Raw genomic sequence first — 22,605 nt, forward strand, 5'->3', positions numbered from 1 at the left:
TTGTTTCCACGACCTGTTTTCATGTCTCTCATTGTGTGATCCTGGCATCTCTTTGAGTGGTCAGTCTTACCCCTCCCTCACTTTATGACCTTTGCTTAACTCTCTACATCTGGTCTCCCATACCCAGCCACCCCCTCATTCACACCTGATTGCCCTTAACTGGGGATATATTCACATGCAGGAGTCTGCTATAGACTCAGTCTGCTGCAAATCATCTTTTAACTTCCATCTTTTTAATTATGATTCTGAATTAGACTGAATTGGACTGGAATTGACTGGAAGGTAACAGAACACCGACCACTACAATGTTTCGGTTTCTTTTCTCTTTCACCCCCATACTACTTTCCTTCTTACAATCTCCTGCAATCCCTCCACCTGGTAAGGAACTAGTCATTTCTTCCTCCATACTCCCCAGCCATCTCACCTTCCCCTCAGAACTGTTCCTCCACATACAATCCTTTTTCTCCAGACACACACGGCCGCATCATGTCCTATCCTGCTCCCACCTTCTAATGATCTGTCTGTTACTCCTCATTGCTGGTGACATATCCCCAAATCCCGGCCCTCCCCAATTCATCCCCACACTCGTTTCTAACCCCCTGCCACGATCCTCCGCACGTTTTCCCAACCACGACAACCTCATACCCATTCATCCAGCCCCCACTCCCCCGCTCCCCCTACTTGGAGCACTATGGAACGCACGCTCCATCTGCAACAAACTGACATTTATCCATGACCTCTTCATCACCAACAAACTCTCCTTCCTCGGCCTCACTGAAACCTGGCTCACCCCCTCTGACTCGGCCTCTCCAGCTGTGCTCTCCTATGGCGGATTCCACCTCTCTCACATCCCTCGCCCCAGCAACAAACGCGGTGGAGGAGTTGGCTTGCTCCTGTCCGACACCTGCTCCTTTACTCCAATCTCGCTACCACCCTCCGCTACTCTTCCCTCGTTTGAGGTGCACTCTGTCCGCATCTATTCCCCCTCCAACCTCCAGCTGGCTGTCATCTACCGCCCCCCAGAACTAGCCATCTCCACCTTTCTCGACCACTTCACCACCTGGCTACTTCATTTCCTCTCTGTTGACATCCCCACTATCATCATGGGTGATTTCAATGTCCCCATTGACACTTTCACCTCAGCTACCTCTAAACTTTTATCACTGACTGCCTCCTTTGGCCTCACTCAATGGTCCTCTGAGGCCACTCACAAAGATGGCCACACGCTGGACCTCATCTTCACCCGCCTCTGCTCCCTTACTAACCTCACTAACACACCCCTCCCCCTGTCTGACCACAACCTACTGACATTCTCGTCCCTCTCCTCTCCTAGTGTGCAACCCCCACTCCACAAACTCACTCACCCTCGCAGAAATCTCAAACATCTCAACTTACAATCACTCTCTGAGTCCCTTCTCCCTCTCACAGACATAGCTTCCCTTCATGACACAGATGCTGCTGCCACTTTTTATAACACCACAATAACAACAACACTCGATTCGGCCGCCCCACTCATGCATAGTAAAACTCGTACAATTAACAGGCAGCCCTGGCTGACCAGCCTGACCAAAGAATTGAGACGGGCTTCCAGGATTGCTGAGCGGAGATGGAAGCGATTCCACTCTGCCGACCACTTCACTGCATACAAGCAGTCCCTCGCCAGCTTCAAGTCTGCGCTCACTGCCGCAAAACAAACTTACTTCTCATCCCTCATATCCTCCCTCTCCCACAACCCTAAACAGCTTTTCAACACTTTCAATTCTCTACTCCGTCCCCCCGCACCTCCTCCCTCCCCCCTCATTTCTGCTGATGACTTCGCCTCTTTCTTTAAACAGAAGATCAATACGATCAGAGAAAGCTTTGGCCCACAGCGCCCACTGCCCCTCTTAGCTGCTCAACCCTGCTCCTCCAAAACCAGCTTCTCCACCATGACAGAAGATCAGCTCTCCACCCTCCTGTCAAGATCACACCTCACCACCTGCACGCTTGACCCGCTCCCATCCCACCTCATCCCTAACCTTTCCACGGTCTTCATCCCAACCCTAACGCACCTCTTCAACCTCTCACTCACAACAGGTGTCTTTCCCTCATCCTTCAAGCATGCCAAGATCACACCCATCCTCAAAAAGCCCTCCCTCGACCCATCCTCTGTGTCTAGCTATCGCCCAATATCTCTTCTCCCTTATGCCTCCAAATTGCTGGAGCAACACGTCCATCTTGAACTGTCCTCCCACTTCTCCTCCTGCTCCCTCTTTGATCGGTTACAATCAGGCTTCCGTTCCCATCACTCAACTGAAACTGCCCTAACTAAAGTCACCAATGACCTACTAACTGCCAGGAGCAAGCGACACTACTCTGTCCTCCTTCTCCTGGACTTGTCTTCTGCCTTTGACACTGTGGACCACTCCCTTTTGCTACAAATCCTCTCATCCCTTGGCATCACAGACTTGGCCCTTTCCTGGATCTCGTCATATCTGACAGACCGAACATTCAGTGTCTCCCTCCCCCACACCACCTCCTCACTTCGCCCCTTGTCAGTCGGTGTTCCTCAAGGCTCTGTTCTAGGACCCCTACTCTTCTCCATCTACACTTTCAGCCTGGGACAGCTCATAGAATCCCACGGTATGCAGTACCATCTCTACGCTGACGACACGCAGATCTACCTCTCCGGACCTGACCTCTCCTCCTTGCTTACCAAAATCCCGCACTGTCTGTCTGCCATTTCAGCCTTCTTTTCTGCTCGCTTTCTACAACTGAACATGGACAAAACAGAATTCATCATCTTTCCCCCATCTCACTCTACCCCTCCACCAGACCTATCCATCAATGTCAATGGCTGCTCACTATCCCCAGTCCCACACGCCCGGTGCCTCGGGGTGATCCTCGACTCTGCCCTCTCTTTCAAGCCACATATCCAAGCCCTTGCCTCCTCCTGTCGTCTCAAACTCAAAAATATTTCCCGGATCCGTGCTTTCCTTGACCGCAACACTGCAAAAACGCTAGTGCATGCCCTTATCATCTCCCGCCTCGACTACTGCAACCTCCTACTCTCTGGACTCCCCTCTAGCACTCTGGCACCACTCCAATCCATCCTACACTCTGCTGCCCGACTAATCCACCTGTCCCCCGCTATTCCCCAGCCTCTCCCCTGTGTCAAGCCCTTCACTGGCTTCCTATCGCCCAGAGACTCCAGTTCAAAACCCTCACACTGACATACAAAGCCATCCACAACCTGTCTCCTCCATACATCTGTGACATGGTCTCCCGGTACCTACCTACACGCGACCTCCGATCCTCCCAAGACCTCCTTCTCTACTCCCCTCTCATCTCTTCTTCCCATAACCGCATCCAAGACTTCTCCCGTGCTTCCCCCATACTCTGGAACTCTCTACCCCAACACATCAGACTTGCGCCTACCATAGAAACCTTCAAAAAGAACCTGAAGACTCATCTCTTCCGACAAGCCTACAGCCTGCAGTGATCCTCAACCTACTGAACAGCCGCACAGCCAGCTCTTCCCTCTCCTAGTGTATCCTCACCCACCCCCTGCAGACTGTGAGCCCTCGCGGGCAGGGTCCTCCCTCCTTATGTACTCGTGTGCCTTGTTATCTGCTCATGTTTAATGTATTTGTCTATATTTGCCCCGTATTCACATGTAAAGCGCCATGGAATAAATGGCGCTATAAAAATGTATAATAATAATAATAAAAAAAAAAAATACAAAACTATGTAAAGCAGTTAATACAAGAGAAGATAGTATTCTGCTACAGATGGATCTGGATAAGTTGGAAACTTGGGCTGAAAGGTGGCAGATGAGGTTTAACAATGATAAATGTAAGGTTATACACATGGGAAGAAGGAATCAATATCACCATTACACACTGAACGGGAAACCACTGGGTAAATCTGACAGGGAAAAGGACTTGGGGATCCTAGTTAATGATAAACTTACCTGGAGCAGCCAGTGCCAGGCAGCAGCTGCCAAGGCAAACAGGATCATGGGGTGCATTAAAAGAGGTCTGGATACACATGATGAGAGCATTATACTGCCTCTGTACAAATCCCTAGTTAGACCGCACATGGAGTACTGTGTCCAATTTTGGGCACCGGTGCTCAGGAAGGATATAATGGAACTAGAGAGAGTACAAAGGAGGGCAACAAAATTAATAAAGGGGATGGGAGAACTACAATACCCAGATAGATTAGCGAAATTAGGATTATTTAGTCTAGAAAAAAGACGACTGAGGGGCGATCTAATAACCATGTATAAGTATATAAGGGGACAATACAAATATCTCGCTGAGGATCTGTTTATACCAAGGAAGGTGACGGGCACAAGGGGGCATTCTTTGCGTCTGGAGGAGAGAAGGTTTTTCCACCAACATATTAGAGGATTCTTTACTGTTAGGGCAGTGAGAATCTGGAATTGCTTGCCTGAGGAGGTGGTGATGGCGAACTCAGTCGAGGGGTTCAAGAGAGGCCTGGATGTCTTCCTGGAGCAGAACAATATTGTATCATACAATTAGGTTCTGTAGAAGGACGTAGATCTGGGGATTTATTATGATGGAATATAGGCTGAACTGGATGGACAAATGTCTTTTTTCGGCCTTACTAACTATGTTACTATGTTACTATGTTACTATGTTCAACCAGCTACGTCCCTGTGTACAATATTTGTGAACATCCATTGACCAGTAGAAATGTTAATATTTTTCAATTGTTTTTCTGGACCAATGTAAATTGCAATATCTATCAATGCTAAGCAATTACAAATGTGAAGTGGAAGTGGTGTGAAACATTTGGATGATATAAGTAATACTTTTTAAAAAAAATTACGAAAAATTATTTTTTTTTAATGAATTTATAGCACCATAATGTTTTAAGCCATTTGGTCAATTATTAGGTGTGATGACAGCTGCCTTTATGGTCCAACTATATGTAGGTTTTCAATTCTATTGTACGAAAAAAAAAAAAAAAATTATCAGCCATGAAAAAGTGACAAAAATGTAACAAACGTTTCAAAATTATTCCCAAAATTCTGAAAAAAATACCCAACTGTCTATTTTATGCACCGTTTTCCATAATTGCAGACACTGAATACGACACAACAATGGGTTTTTCTGCAAATTTCCCCGCGTAGGTCACGCATGACACTTTTTGGATTTTTACAACTTTTTCATAAATGTGCTTAATAATGGCCAATTTCATCAATAATAACAAAAATGGAGCACAGTTTTTAAAACATTAAAAGTTTTTGACGATTGTTGACCATACTCATTTTATGCACCGTTCATTTTTTTTTTTTTTAGATATGCGGTCGTCGCTGAATACTTTGCAAGTGTTTCTTTTCACATGTAACGCAATTTTTTTTTAATCTATTATGACAATTTTATTTATAAAAATTAAAAAATGAAATTTTAATTTTTGCAAGTTATTCTGACCTTATGGAAGTTGTTTTGTGTATTTTTTTTTTGTAGCAAAATTAAGCCTATATTATTAGTGCTTGAGTAATGTAATTTGTTTCTTAGGGTTTTCCCAGGTGTCTGTGGGTAGATTCCGCCTGGAACCCACCGGGAAAATCATAGCAAAAAGTAATTGCAGTGCGCATGTTAAGGCTTTAGTTGCTTATTTTAACCACTTTAGGATATTGAAACCTTAAAAATGTATCATGTTCATTGTCATTGTTCAGGCGGCTTCCGCTAGTCGGATTTTACGCAATGGAAAGAAGATGGCGGCGACTGCAAGAACGACGGTAAAGCTGCTGCAGTTAAAAGACTGCCACATTTTCCTGCTGTTGTCTTCGGTCAAAAATGACCGACCTTGAACTTCAATATTCTTTAAAATATTCAAGATGTGGCTCTGAGACTTGTGGCCGACCGACCCATCCTCATTTAAGTCGATCAACCACAAGTTTCAGAACCGCATCTTGAACACCCCAAAAAATACCAAAGTTCATAATCGGTCTCCCCAGACTGAAGACAACAGCAGGGTTAAGCGGTTTTGCCTTGGAAAATCTCGGCAGATGCATCGGCATCTTAAAGTCGTTGTGTGCATCGTGTATTGGTTTCATAAAAGTTAAAAACAAAGGTGAATGTTGTTGCGGTGAACAGAATTTGCCATTAATGTTTCCCCAAATTTAGATATTTTTTTTAATTCCGTATTTTTTGGATTGAGGAAAATCAAAATTTTGGGGAAAATACAATTCAAATAATATTAACCTCTGATTGATTTGTTCATTTTTTTTTAGAATATATCTTTGCATGGTGAAAATTTGCTCCAAAGGTTGAATAGATAAAACTACCCCAATAAGCAATAAAGTGTCGGAATTTCCAACATCAAAGTCTGGCGTAAAACGCAAACTGAGCGGCTCATCTTCAGACAGCGCCAAACAATTATAAAGTTGTTTTAATAAAAGATAATGTTTCCCAACCTCCATAAAATCCAATTACTCCTCCGCAGCCGCAGTCCTGGCGGTTATTGTCCTACTTGTTATATTCCCATTGATTAATTCAATTCATAAAGTGTGAGACCTGCAGACACGTCGGAAAAAATAAATTACAGCCGCGAGAAGGGATGGGTCTGGAACAAATGATTTTCTATTTGCAGCAGACTATTTAGTAAGCAAAAACTGGTTATTTTATGTCATCGAGTAGTTGAAGCAAAAAATGTGCTGGCTGGTTTATTCCTATTCCAAGGCAATATATCACTGGTATCAAAATATTATTAACTCTCTGTAGGTCGCAGAGTAGCCCTAGAGCTGAAACAGGTTATCCAGGATGAGAAAAGATGGCTGACTTCTTCCAGAAACAGCGCCATCATTGACTATAGGTCGTGTGTGGTACTACAGCGCTGTAGTTTAATGGAGCTGAGTTGTTGTTTCAGACACAACCTGATTGCTTTGGTAGAGGACAGCCATTTTTTTTTTTTTACTGTTGGACGACCCCTTAAAGGAAACTTGTCACTTTCTTCATTGCTTGAAAGAGCTGACCGAGGACTAAAGAAATAGACGTGACTAGTCTGAGGACATCCCCAGCTGCAACCTCCCTAGCTCTGTTCCAGGTGATTGACAGGTCTTTACCATGTGTGTCGAAAAGGGAGAGACCCGTCAATCAACTGAAGTGGGCGGAGAGAAGCCCTGAAAGAGGCTAGTTTCTTCAAGGTCTCTTCCTATAATCTCCATCCGGATCTTCTCCGAAAAATGGTGCAGTTGTACATCAAGACTTTGGTTTATGCTGCCTGTGGGTTTGGACAGCAGGAATTGAATGACAGGTTCCTTTAAAAGTGGGCAAAAGCATGTCTGATACATATGAAGACCCTAGAATTATAAATGGCACATGTTAGGTGGATGATCCAATACAGATATTGTATAAATGCCAAGAGTTTACGTTACAGCCTTGTTAAGACTTTCATCTACTGGCAATAGATTGCCAATCATTAACGGACAACAGTAATTTCCAACGAAGAGACGCAACGTGCAACTCCGTCAGCTTCAATGCAAAGTCAGTGATTGGGTCCATTGACTATCACGCACCATTTGTAGTACAGATGTCCTCTTAAGTGGGCCATTGACTGTCCCAAGTACCCACACCCAAAATCGATTGCTACTTTTGTATCTCCTACCCCAATGCTTTGGAATCCTCAAGGGGTTTGATGAGGGTGCGAAAGCCATCTATTTCTGGTATTGCATTTTATCCACCTACAGCTGACCAGCAAAGGTGCGGAAGGATGGACTTCACAGATCTTATATATAAAGATAGGCCAATTCTATTGTAGTGCTGCCATTAAGTCTTGTAAAGAGACTAAAAATGAGCGAATCTCCCAAAATTCATTTCAATCAGATTTGCTCCAATTGGTTGGCTGACCAGGTTAAGCCCAAATAAAATTCGGTCCAAATCCAACGTGCCCCGATTCCTGTGAAAACATGTTTATTATGGTCTGTTACCTATCCAGTCACCAAAGCATAATGATTGGAAGGGAGGGAAGGAATAAAAACAAGCATTGTATTCGCTTCTCCTATGCTCTCACCTCACTGCCTCAGATACCCCGGTCGTGACCGCGTGGGCAGCAATGACAAAGGTCTGTTGACCGAAACGTCGCTACAGAAGGCAGAATAAATGTGAGTTTTTTTCATTTTTTCACCATCCATTGTGGCGCTATCTTTTTTCTTTGAAGTCTTGGTACGTTGTCCGGGATGGGCTCCCTGGTTCTGGACGTGCGCCCCTGTGTCCGCTGAGACCTTTATTTGCAAAGAAAAAAAAGGGTGCGGGTTTTGACTTTTTTCTGTCTTGACTCGCGTGGGCAGCAATGTCAGGAGAACCAAAGACTCGCGTAGAGGATGAAGGAATCTGCAGATGGCAGGGAAAGGAGTCAAGTAAGGACTTTGGACAGTTGAGCATAATGCGTTTTTTTTAAACTTATTTTAACCCATTTCCAGCCCTAAAAAGAATCCAGTAAATTGGCAGTCGGCTGGATGCCATCTTGTTGTGTTTCTTTAGATCCTGAAACTTTTGAAAAAAAAAAAGTCAAGTTTTATGATTTCCAAATTAATTTGCCTATCTCTGAAAGGGACCATCCATTACTAATTATCATCTCATTGTCGTCCACTTATTTCTCCCCCATAAACACACACAATGTTTGGCATTGCAGCTCATAGTAACATAGTAACATAGTAACATAGTTAGTAAGGCCGAAAAAAGACATTTGTCCATCCAGTTCAGCCTATATTCCATCATAATAAATCCCCAGATCTACGTCCTTCTACAGAACCTAATAATTGTATGATACAATATTGTTCTGCTCCAGGAAGACATCCAGGCCTCTCTTGAACCCCTCGACTGAGTTCGCCATCACCACCTCCTCAGGCAAGCAATTCCAGATTCTCACTGCCCTAACAGTAAAGAATCCTCTTCTATGTTGGTGGAAAAACCTTCTCTCCTCCAGACGCAAAGAATGCCCCCTTGTGCCCGTCACCTTCCTTGGTATAAACAGATCCTCAGCGAGATATTTGTATTATCCCCTTATATACTTATACATGGTTATTAGATCGCCCCTCAGTCGTCTTTTTTCTAGACTAAATAATCCTAATTTCGCTAATCTATCTGGGTATTGTAGTTCTCCCATCCCCTTTATTAATTTTGTTGCCCTCCTTTGTACTCTCTCTAGTTCCATTATATCCTTCCTGAGCACCGGTACCCAAAACTGGACACAGTACTCCATGTGCGGTCTAACTAGGGATTTGTACAGAGGCAGTATAATGCTCTCATCATGTGTATCCAGACCTCTTTTAATGCACCCCATGATCCTGTTTGCCTTGGCAGCTGCTGCCTGGCACTGGCTGCTCCAGGTAAGTTTATCATTAACTAGGATCCCCAAGTCCTTCTTCCTGTCAGATTTACCCAGTGGTTTCCCGTTCAGTGTGTAATGGTGATATTGATTCCTTCTTCCCATGTGTATAACCTTACATTTATCATTGTTAAACCTCATCTGCCACCTTTTAGCCCAAGTTTCCAACTTATCCAGATCCATCTGCAGCTCAACATCATTAAAGTGAGTGTAAATAGCAGACTCGGTATCTGGACGAATCTGGTAGATTTTCTGCAAGTAATGTTTCCCTTTCCATTAAAGTTACCCACGACGAGCATCGGTTGGTTTTACTTGATTGGATATTGAGGCCATTGAAATGTCAAAGTGCAAACATGTTGTACAATAGTGTCACCGGCGCAGTGTAAATTACCGCCGAGCAGCGCAGATGATTCTAACCTTGGGCGGCCTCCAGTAGACCGAGCTCGTTATTATCCACTCAGTTCGGCACTTTGATTACAGTGGGCTTAGGAAACAATGTATCCGATTTCTCTCGCCTTTCTGTTCTTTGTTCTCTGCTGTAATTGTAACTGTGTCTTTTGATAAAGACTGGAACTCGTTTCTTTTTCAAAGTTTAAACGTTAGAACTGGGAGATAAATGCATTTACTGCCAAATAATCCTGGACCTATGAAAAGATTCAATGCCTCTAGGTGCATTTTTGTAATTAGATGAGTGTATTTTTGGCTTAAAAATATTTTTTTGCATTTAAAGGGGTTGTCCAGCATTAAGCTACAAGTAAGCAGACTTGTTAATCCTTACATCGTGTGAAGATTCTCCAGTGTCTGTGTAGTTTGCATACTTCCAGCCACATTCCAACTAGACACGTTCATTGAGTGTGGCCGATTCTAGTTGGCATGTGACTGCATGCATGCAATTTGCATGCCCGCTGCTCCTGTCGCCGACACTGGAGAATTTTCACACGATGTGAGAATTCGCAAGTCTGCAGTCACATAGAGTGATTGCAGACTTGTAGCCTAAAGCCGGACAACCCCTTTAACTCCCTTGCGGATTTATGCGCCGATCAAAGCTGAGCTTTACTTTAATGTGGTGAGTAATCAGCTAAGAGGAGCTCGGAAGAAAAATAAGAGTGATAAACCATGATGTGAGCGCAAACTCACTGACAGGTTCTCAGTAAACTTGTTCTGCAGCCAGTAATGTGGACTGAAACAGAGAGTTTGTAAAAGGTAAATCATCCAAAACTTTTATGAAAAGTGATTTTCAACCCAAAAAATACAATCATTTGGGTAAAGCAATTTTTCACTGAAGGTGTCGATATCCTTTAGAGTTTATTTTAAGATTTTATTAAATCATTTTTTTTAAATCACTGCTAACTTTGAGCAGAAATCTCTTGCACCTCAGACATCAGATGGGTGTGTAGATACAATGATGTCTGTCCGGTACATTGACGACATTTACAGTATGTGTTACAGAGTCCGGGGTTAATGCCTTGGTGGGGTTCATCTTTATATTCCCTTCTTACTTAAATCTTTGTAGCTAAGAAAGTGACAAATATTACAAGTAATATTTTGGGTTTGACTTAAAATGTTTTTTTGATTTGACCCAATATTTTTTTAATTTTTTTTTTTTGCTATTCTAATGCCCTGGTTGGTCACTCAGAAGTTGGAAAGGTTTTTGTTGCATTGATTGTGGTGGCACCAAAACCCTAAATCCTGAGAGACCCCCAGTCTCATAGGAGGAGGCTAATATTAAAAAAAATAGATGTATCATATGTGTAGGGCCAAAACTCTGCATCAGGTATTGAAAGATTTAAGAAAGTCTTATGGCATATGTACAAGTAATGCCAGAAACACTGGTAGACCTTGGGACCCATGTCTTCCAGCAGAATGAGGGTCTTGTCACCCTTGACTCCCTGATGAGTCAGCCGTTGGCCACCATATCTAGACACATTATGGTGAGATGGAAGGGCATGCGCTACATTTATAGAACTTCACAAAATTCCATAGAAGTGAAAAGGGAGAGCGAACATACGGATATTTACGTCTCTATTCAATATCCACCCGAGTGCCCAGCCAACAGGACCCCAATTTTATAGGTCAGTATGCATCCGTTCAGTGAAGTCTATGATGATTGTTAAGATTGGGTGAAATACAAGTTCCAAAAAATGTCTCCAGACCATAGAATCTTCCAATGTGCCTTTCTACACTTTCGAGGTTTCATTCACAACTTGACCCCAATTCTAGAATCTACAGAATTACCCTCGTGTTTTTTTCTTCTATCACTTTCTATTCCACCTAAATTATAGGGTTCACCTATAAAACCCTAAGAAGTTCCCGGGGCTCATCATTGTGGGTCTAGTCTCAACCATGTTTGATCAGTAGTAATCTGACTTCTAAAACTCCTGACGATTGGCACAATGAAGAGGCCGTGGCTCCTGCAAGCACTTCACCCCCTTTCATCATCATTGGCTCTCGTTCCTGGTGCCGCAACTCAACCTTATTGAGGCTCATTCAAGTTAATCTGATGAGCCTCAGTACCGGGATCCACTGCCGACATGCTCGGCCACTGTGCCTATGCAAACGATGAATGGACGATGCTTGTGGGGACATCTTTATTGTGTTTATCGGTGGACGTGCCTGAAATCGGACCCTCAACAATCAAACATTAATGAGTCAACATTCCGGAGGAACTCTATAAAGAGAACATACCATAAAAGTGTCACGCAAAGAGCCAAAATGTGACTACCGGAAAATAACGGCAAAGTCTATGGGTCTGTGGACATCAGACCGCACTTGGATGACACCCGAGCACGGTCTGATTTCCATGGACTGACATAATAGAGAAGGTGGAGAACCTTTTTTTTCTCTGCCTATGAGAAAAGTTGATCCCACTCTGATCAAACTCTGAGCAGAATCTTATCAGAAAAATCAGAAATAAACGTCACGGAACCCTACCCTGATTGGAACCGATTCCCTGCTGATATCTTTCATCATTGAGACCATTTACAAAGATTATCAGAAAGTTATAAACTGCAGCATCGAAATGATGAACTTTTTATTTCCATGTTCAAAATTGTGTACAAATAATAAAATATATTTGTTTTTTTTTGTTTTCCTTTAGTATTTTATAGTTAATCCAATGCTTCGGATCCTCATTTTGTCTGTTTGACCTCTAAGAATATTTTAAGTTTTGTCGGAATTTTTTTTTTTTTTTTAAAGAAAAGATTAAATAAAATAAAATATGTTTTAACACTATCTATCATTGGACATTATCAGATTTTTTTTTCCAATAAGTACTGTATTTGTTTTGTTTTCTGGGATATTTTTTTTTTTTTAAAGATAATCCACATAAAATAATCCTTTAGAGGAGTTGTCCCTTTTAAAAGATTTATTGTCCATTGGTCCAAGAACTCAAAAACCCCAAACAGACTCTACTCATCTACTCGACGTCCCGCGATGGCTGTCCCAATGCTGCTCCAGTCTTTGTAGGTAGAACCGGTGGCATCACATCTACAGCGCTGCAGCCAATCACTCATGTCGTCTATATGATTGTTTTAGATATAGCGTGACCGCTGCAGCTCATCACCAAAGAACCGAGCAACGGTGGAGCAACATATCACTGAAACATTGAGCAAATGGTTGGACTTGAAGACCCTGGAGGTCCCTTCCAATACTTCACTGAAAAAAAATATACTTACCATGGTGCAATATGGCGGCACGCAGAGTGACTCTACCACTATATTCTTCGTGCATTGTGCCCCCTGCCATTTTCATGGCGTCTGCACATTTTTCGGTGTAGTCGCAAGGTGACGATGATCAGATGGTTATAATTAATTACATCTCACACTGCTCTTTGATTAAAACAATACCATTTACTGGAGATTATGGCAGAATAAGTATTACTCATCATGAATCAGATTATATAGAAAGAATATTCAGATTACATTATTGGGAATACTTTGTAACATTTCTCTCGATGAGTGATTCCATTCGCAAACGATACAGATGACGTTATTCGGAGAATGTGCAAAACAGAATTTTCCCAAAGTGGATCCCAATCAAATCACTATTAAAAGGGAAGGAGGGGAGTGACCTATGGATACAGTGGGTGGATAATTCTCTTATTGTACAACCGTTGCCTTAGAGAATGGAGGGCAGGGGGTGGATTTCGTGAAAGTACAGTTTCAGTAGGGGGGGGGGGTCACAATGTGGACATATTTTAGCTCCCATATCACAGCCGAAACACCTGGACCCAAGTGGTTCCAAAAACCATTTGTGATCTATCCAAGACAAGACTCGACAGAAGCCATTTTTATTATCAGGATGGGCTGATGATCTAATGTGCAAGGGGGATACATGACCCTCTATCCAAACCGTCGAGGTCTGGGGAAGAAAAGACCAGAAAAGTTGGACGTGAGGAGGTACGCCGGTGCCGTAATGGGGAGTCAAGAGAGCATGTGAATGGTTGTGTTGGGAGAGATTTGATGACTGTTATAAATGTATGACCACATTAATAGCAATTGATTTGATCTCTTTATGATCAATGGTGGTCCATTTCCTTAGATCCACACTAATCCTGAGAATAAAGAGGATGTCTCTTGGTTTAGCATCTGATTCTTGACGTTTGTCTTTTTCCTGCCAGCCCCCAATCACTCGAATGGGTTCTTAATGCTTGTATTCAGCCGGAATCTCAATCGAATGGGTCCTATTGTAAAATCATCCAAAGATGGAAATAGCTCTATAAAATTAGTTCAGTAGAACCGCGGGGGAAGGGTCCAAGTGTTGATGCAATAATACAGGAGCTAAGATAAAGTCATAATATTATCATCCAAAAAAAACTGTCCCCACTCATGAACTTCTATAAATATTGGCCATTGGTTGAAATTTTGGGCGAAAAATGGCATGAAACATACATTTACCAAGAAATAACTCTTTGACAAAGCACACGGTCATGGCGCCTCCCTTATAGGACTCAACCATACGTATAATCATTTTTTTTTTTTAGTAATGCTTCATTATAATGTCACTTCAAAGGCACTACATACTGAATATAGAGCAAAAATCATTTCCCACGGTCCTCGAAACTAGTGGAATATAGAGATGACATCAACTTTATTCAATGACAGTTCTACAGCGCAGGAGATAGAATGACTCTCGAAAGTAAACCTCCTTCTACAATTAACATTTGTTCCTTCATGCACCGTAAAAGAAAAAAAAAAACACACGTTTCACAATAGTTACATAGATTTCATGTGTCTCTAATGTGCGATGTTGACAATTCAGACCTGGCGAGTTGACGTAAAAACAACCAGGAAAACGGGATGGAGGAAGAAGGACTACTGTGTTTTATCGGATCGATCAGTTCTGATCTGGCTTCACCAACAGATCCATCATCGGAAAAAAAAAAAATTGGGGCAAAATCCATAAGATGTTTTTATTTTTTATGATACGTTCTTGAGAAGTAGAAGAAAGAAAATTGGCATAAAGATTCCCCCATTGGTTTTTAATGGACCAACATGGATCGAAAGGGAACAACTTAGAGCTGAATGGATCGATTCATTTCACAACTGTAAATCTTCGTCTTGTAGCAGATACTGCCAAAAAAGATTTCTGCACCGTAATTTGATAAGACGTGGTGATGATGAGAAAATGAAATAGTCCTTTTTCTGGAAAAAGTGATGTAGATTAGGGACTATTCCGAGAAAAGTCCAAGCTGTGACTACCCAACGAGCCATGACTCAACTGGCCACTATCTATGCCCTACTTCCTACTAAAGGGGGGGTGGGGGCAAAAAGTAGACAAAAGGTATCATAAAAGTCTCTCTAACTCTTCCCAAAGAGTTCAAGGAAATTATGGGGTGAGTGGAAGTAATGAGATGCTCGTTTATTCCTTATGGCATTGCTGAAATGACTACCATTGAACAGGAAAGGGCCACCATTGACCAGGGGTGTGGAAAGTAAGGTTAATTCCGGGAACTATCTTCTTAATGAAGTTGACTTGGGATCTCAAGTACTTTGACCACCCAAGGAGTGGATGAGTCACTCAACTGGACATCAATTATATCAAGAAGTACTTACTGGTGTCCAAAACTGTAGGGTTCAATAAGAAATACAGTGATCAATGTGGAATATTTAACTTGTCGAGGGGCTTAAACCATCATCTGCCGGAAGGACACAGAAAAGTCAAGTTTTGATACATCATGAAAAATAAAACTCCATGTCAAGAGCTGACTCACTGGGCCACCAACTGTGTCCTTCACCCTAAAAATATCATCTCTACTTTACCTTACAAATTATACATAATCCAAAAACTCTGCTTCGGTTGGGCGATCTTGACCTCAATGTCTCATAGGTCCACCATTAAGTGATTGTTGAACCCACCATCTATAAACTCATATAATGAAGACTCCATCACACCTGGATCGATATGTGTCATCGGAAAATCAACGTCACCACCTGAAGTCAAGGCAAACTAACTGCAGACTTTTTTTATTTTGCTTTTCCTACCAATCTGAGGTATGAAAATGATTTTTGTTTTGTTTTTTCACGAAAACCCTGTAAAACCAATATGTTATCGACGCCCCATTAACCTGTATGCAGAGTCAGTAGCTGCTCCCTTAATATCCAGGTGATTTCTCTGAATTTCGCAGTACATGAGCTTGGATGGTCGTCTGTGATCTGCAAGGTCCTAAGTATATGGTTGACTGATAAAGCACCCTGGTGGGAACGAGAGCAATTATTATACAATTTATACCCTATGGCTATCGGTTGGATGCTCTCCTAGTGCCTATACGCTCCTTACCCTATCATGCAAAAAAGTATTTTAATAGTGCGGCAATTGGCTCTCTATGAACAAAACCCTGTTTGCTTTGATATGTGTTAGTGTCCCTACGGCAAGCTTTGCACACACTCACGCACACACACGAAAAGCAGGCAAGAAAAAGCAGTCCCTGTAAGATTTGAGCCCCGAAAAGAGTTTTAAACCCTTTGCCCCTCTATAGCATTTTATTTTTCGTTCTGGCTGTGCGCTGGTGAACTTGGATCAAATTCCCCGGTTGTCTCTAAAATTGAGAAAAAAAAAAAGGGGAAAAGGATTAAACTGTTGAGCGCAAAAACCCAACAAATAGAAAGAGGTTGTGCCTTTCGCAACAGGAGTAGAGGCAAAGGGATTAAAGACGGACGCTCAACTTGTGGCGAAGGTAGATGTCACGTGGAGGACACCAGTGGCGAAGACCTCGAAAAGATCAAAATTTACAAAACTAATCTATATATATCTTCTAATAGTCATGTGTCCCTTAGTAGGATCAGAAGTGGTTGCCCCCCGCAAGTGTCTACAAAAACTCAAACCCAATGTGGTAGCACGTCCTATAGGTAGTGAGGTCGTCAACGTGAAAACGCGTGTCCTCCAGAGTGCACCATCTACTGGACCACGCGGTCGAGGCCGATGCTAGAACCTGTTTGTGGTAGGAGGAACTCGAAAAAAAAAAAAAGTTTCCTACTCCAAAAAGGCTGAGGGACACCAAAAAAGTCAGGGTAAATCTTATCATTAACAATAGTCCATCGGGAATGAGCGAGAGAGAGAGGCTGGAACACCAGAGATAAGACAATTACATGAAAAAGAATTTCTAACCGAGAAGCGAAAAGACAGGAAAATTAAAAACAAAATTTTTACAACATTTCAATGTTCTCAGCGTTAATTGGTTCTTGACACAGATTTCAGTCCCTTCGTCTTGCATGTTGTTTTGGGTTTCTTGTAGAATTTTCTGGTCTTCTTGGTATTTATAGATTTTATTTTTTTCCCCAATGTATATTTTTTTCCATTGTTTCCCAACACGCTTCGTGAAGGAAACAGTCCCGTCTCTCTCTCCTCCTATCCCATATTACTTTTTTTTTCTGTATTTTCTTTTTTTTTTTTCTTGTATATATGTATTTTTTTTAATTAACATTTGCAAATTAGGCAGAAGAGGGAAAGAGCCATAAGCCAGATGGAAGCAGCCAGGTTGGTGGATCCATTGTCTGCTATCACCGTCCCAGGTCCTGTTAGAAAGACAAAAGAAAGAAGGTCTTCAGTACTTTTCATAAAGCCTCCTTGTGTAATGCTTAATAGTTTATTCCGAGCCGACGGTGAGAGGTCACAGCTCGCCTCCTCATCCTTCCTGCACAATAAATTCCATGCAAGTCACAAAGCATGACGACAATAGTTTCCCACAGAATTTTATAGATGATAGTCGCAGCTCACCTCCTCATCCTTCTTGCACAATGAATTCTGTATAAGCATGACCACAATAGTTTCCCACAGAATTTTATAGATGATAGTCACAGCTCACCTCCACCCACTCCCTGAACAATGACCTCGGCACAGGTAACAGTGCATGCCCACAACACTTATAATTTGAAAATTTGATGGTCACAGCTCCCCTCCTCTCACTCACTCATAAAAATGACTTCTGCACAGATCACAGAGCATACTCACAGCAATCCTATAAATCATGTAGATGTTGGTCACAGTTCTCTTCTTACTACCTCAGCACAGGTCACAGAGCATGCCCACAACACTATTCTAAAAATTGTACGGGTGATGGTTATAGGTCGTCTCACTCCCTAATAAAAATTACATCATAGAGCATGTCCACAACCCCCCCCCATCGAAGTCCGCAGGTGATGGTCACAGTTTTCTTCCTCCTACAACCTGATCAATGACCTCTGTACAGATCACAGAGCATGTCCACAACACTCTCCTGAAGAAGTTTACAGGTGATAGGCACAATTCTCTTCCTCGTACTACCTGATCAAGGACTTCTATACAAGTCACATCACAGAGCATGTCCACAACACTTCCCCATTGAAGTCTATAGGTGATGTGACAGTTCCCCTCCTCCTACTACCTGATCAGTGACCTCTGTACATTAGACAGAGCATGGCCACACTTCCCCATTGAAGTCTACAGGTGATGTCACAGTTCCCCTCCTCCTACTACCTGATCAGTGACCTCTGTACATGAGACAGAGCATGGCCACACTTCTCCATTGAAGTCTATAGGTGATGGTCTATAGGTGATGGTCACAGTTCCCCTCCTCCTACTACCTGATCAGTGACCTCTGTACATGAGACAGAGCATGGCCACACTTCCCCATTGAAGTCTATAGGTGATGTGACAGTTCCCCTCCTCCTACTACCTGATCAGTGACCTCTGTACATGAGACAGAGCATGGCCACACTTCCCCATTGAAGTCTACAGGTGATGTCACAGTTCCCCTACTCCTCCTACCTGATCAGTGACCTCTGTACAGGTGACAGAGCATGGCCACACTTCCCCATTGAAGTCTATAGGTGATGGCCACAGTTCCCCTCCTCCTACTACCTGATCAGTGACCTCTGTACATGAGACAGAGCATGGCCACACTTCCCCATTGAAGTCTACAGGTGATGTCACAGTTCCCCTACTCCTCCTACCTGATCAGTGACCTCTGTACAGGTGACAGAGCATGGCCACACTTCCCCATTGAAGTCTATAGGTGATGGCCACAGTTCCCCTCCTCCTACTACCTGATCAGTGACCTGTACATGAGACAGAGCATGGCCACAACACTTCTCCATTGAAGTCTATAGGTGATAGTCTATAGGTGATGGTCACAGTTCCCCTCCTCCTACTACCTGATCAGTGACCTCTGTACATGAGAGAGAGCATGGCCATAACACTTCTCCATTGAAGTCTATAGGTGATGGTCTATAGGTGATGGTCACAGTTCCCCTCCTCCTACTACCTGATCAGTGACCTCTGTACATGAGACAGAGCATGGCCATAACACTTCTCCATTGAAGTCTATAGGTGATGGTCTATAGGTGATGGTCACAGTTCCCCTCCTCCTACTACCTGATCAGTGACCTCTGTACATGAGACAGAGCATGGCCACAACACTTCTCCATTGAAGTCTATAGGTGATGGTCTATAGGTGATGGTCACAGTTCCCCTCCTCCTACTACCTGATCAATGACCTCTGTACATGAGACAGAGCATGGCCACACTTCTCCATTGAAGTCTATAGGTGATGGTCTATAGGTGATGGTCACAGTTCCCCTCCTCCTCCTACCTGATCAATGACCTCTGCACAGGTGACAGAGCATGTCCACAGCACTCTTCTAAATAAGTCAATGGAAGGAGACCGCTTACATGCTCTCTCCTTAGATAATCTCCCCAGATTATTGAGCGTGCCCACAACACTTTACCGTAGTAGTCAATGAGTTCAAGTTCAGAAGAAGTAAATGATTCATCGTAGGCAATATGGCAGACACCATAATCAAGTGCAAAATATCAAATAAAATAAATCAATAATCATAAAATAAAAACAAATGAAAAATATGTTTCAATCTCTGATTCTAATTTGTTAAAAATCTATATAGATGATGAGTTCCCTTTAAAGAACTTTCCCAGTGTAGAAAGTAAAAGGACATCACCGACTTCTGGGACCCCCAGCAACAATCCTCAGAATGGGCACCAGGCTGTAAATGGCACGCTGCACTACACGTAACCATGTCATTACCACTTTATAAAAAAAGACAGGGGGCAAAGGACAAGGGTAAAAACGCCGAAGAAAACATGGCAATTTCGGAAAAAAATGCTATTTTTGAGACCACCCTTAAACTGGCCAACCTCGACTAAGTCTTTAGAAATACCCTGGTTTAGGGAAAGAGGGAAAACAAATGTTAATAAAAATTCATTTATTTTCTCAAAATAAAAAAATAAAATATATTTGTAATATATTTTTAAAATGCAGTATAAAGTACTGTATTTTAAAAATATTTTACAAATATATTTTATTTTTTTATTTTGAGAAAATAAATGAATTTTTATTAACATTTTTCACTGGAAGTGGATGCATTCGAAAAATCCGTAGGTGCTTAGCGCCACATTTGCTTGGAGTTTTTTTTCCCCTTTGAAGTCAACCTCGAGTGATTGTGGAATAGAGGCGGCAGTAATATCCGATCTGACAGCTCAGTCATAGATCTGATGATCCTCCCGATACACCCCGATCGCATGAAGTCAATGTTACAATCCTCCTGTTACCAAGTATCAGCCGAGAAGTATCCAGACTCGTAGAAGGGTCAGAGCGTGAGGAAAATAAGTATTTGATTCACTGCCGATTTGATACATTTTCCCACCTACAAAGAATGGAGGGTCTGTAATTTTTATCGTAGGTACACTTCACCTGTGAGAGACAGAATCTGAAGATAAAAAACAGGAAATCACATTCTAGGATTTTTACATAATTTGCATTTTATTGCATCAAAACAGATCTTAATATTTGGACCATTGTTTGCAATTACAGAGGTCAGACGTTTCCTGTAGTTCTTGACCAGGTTTGCACACACTGCAGCAGGGATATTGGCCCCCTCCTCCATACTGATCTTCTCCAGATTTTTCAGATTTTGGGGCTGTGTAACATTGAATTTCAGCTCCTTCAAAAGATTTTCTATTGAGTTCCTGTCTGGAGACCGGCTAGGCCACTCCAGCACCTTGAAATACTTCTTACTGAGCCACTCTTTAGTTGCCCTGGCTGTGTGTTTTGGGTCATTCTCATGCTGGAAGACCGACCCATCTTCAAGGCTCTTACTGAGGGAAGGAAGTTGTTGGCCAAAATCTTGCGATACATGACCCAATCCATCCTCCTTTCAATATAGTGCAGTCGTCCTGTCCCCTTTGCAGAAAAGCAAGTATGATATTTCCCCCACCATGCTTTACATGTGGGATGGTGTTCTTTGGGTTGTTATTATCCTTCTTCTTCCTCCAAACATGGCGAGTGGAATTGATACCAAAAAGTTCTATTTTGGTCTCATTTGCCCACATGACCTTCTCCCAGGCCTCCTCTGGATAACCCAGATGGTCATTGTTGAACTACAAACGGGCCTGGACATGTGCTGGTGTGAGCAGGGGGACCTTACAGCAGGATTGTAATCCATGATGGTGTTGTGTGTTACTAGCAGTAATGTTTGGGACTGTGGACCCAGCTCTCTTCAGGTCATTGATCAGGTCTGGGCTGATTCCTGACCTTTCTCAGGATCATCCATACCCCACAAGGTCAGAGCCTGCATAGAGCCCCAGACCAAGGAAGATTGACAGTCATTTTGTGCTTCTTCCATTCTCTAATAATTGTGCCAACAGTAGTTGCCTTCTCACCAAGCTGCTTGCCTATTGCCATGTAGCCCATCTCAGTCTTGTGCAGGTCTACAATTCTGTCCCTGGTGTCCTTAGACAGCTCTTTGGTCTTGGCCCATGGTGGAGAGGTTGGAGTGTGATTGAGTGTGTGGACAGGTGTCTTTAATACTGGTAACACGATCAAACAGGAGCAATTAATACAGGTAATGAGTGCAGAGTAGGAGGCTTCTTACAGAAAAACTAAGGTCTGCGAGAGGCAGAATTCCTGCTGCTTGGTCGGTGATCAAATATTTATTTCATGCAATAAAATGCAATTTAATTATGTAAAAACCCTACAATGTGATTTTTTGGTTTTAATTTTTAGATTCTGTCTCTCACAGGTGAAGTGTATCTACAATAATAATTACAGACCTCTCCATTCTTTGTAGGTGGGAAAACTTTCAAAATCGGCAGCGTAACAAATACTTATTTTCCCTACTGTATACAGCACACACAGGCATGAGGGCAATATACAGCAATAAGGAGCAGCGTGGCTGTGAATACAGCTCTGGGGAGAGGTAAACACTTACTAGAAAGTAACAGCTTGGCAGACATTATACAGCAGTACTCAATAGTGTAGCTGTGAATTCAGCTCTGTCTTTATATAAATTACCTACTGGAAAGTAGCAGATGCAGGAGATTATACAGTGAGTGCAGTGCTGTGGTGAGACCAATCATTTACTAGAAAGTGGCAGCATGGAGGATATTACAGTAGTGTAGCTGTGAATCCAGTTTAGTCTTGATATAAAACAATTATCAGATAGCAATAACACAAAAGATATTATATGACAGTACTAAGCAGTATGTCTGGGAATCTGTTTCTTGATATGAACTATGTACTAGAAAGTAGCAGCATAGAGGACATTTTACAGCAGTACTGAACAGTGAAGCTGTGAATTCAGCACTCTAGTGAGATTAATTACTTACTAGAAACTAGTAACATGAAGGAAATTATACAGCAGTAGTAAGCAGTGTAGCTGTGAATCAAGTACTATCTGGATATAAAACACTTAGTAAAAAATCAGAAGCATGGAAGATATTACACATCAGTAACTGAGATAAACACTTACTACAAAGCATCAGTATGGTGGACAT

General features: G+C 42.4%; 1 protein-coding gene across 2 annotated transcripts in view; it reads right to left on the minus strand.

Annotated features, from left to right (window-relative positions):
- Positions 1–13,170: 13,170 nt before the first annotated feature.
- LSAMP (limbic system associated membrane protein) overlaps positions 13,171–22,605 on the minus strand; it is a 1,005,909-nt gene continuing 996,474 nt past the window's right edge. For both annotated transcript variants that reach the window (XM_069760567.1, XM_069760568.1), the window contains one exon: positions 13,171–17,354. In XM_069760567.1, coding sequence (XP_069616668.1) covers positions 17,257–17,354 — 98 coding nt within the window. In that variant the 3' untranslated portion in view covers positions 13,171–17,256. The remainder of the gene's footprint in view (positions 17,355–22,605) is intronic.

This window comes from Ranitomeya imitator, chromosome 3 (genome assembly GCF_032444005.1).
Source record: "Ranitomeya imitator isolate aRanImi1 chromosome 3, aRanImi1.pri, whole genome shotgun sequence".
In the NCBI taxonomy this organism is placed as follows: domain Eukaryota; kingdom Metazoa; phylum Chordata; class Amphibia; order Anura; family Dendrobatidae; genus Ranitomeya; species Ranitomeya imitator.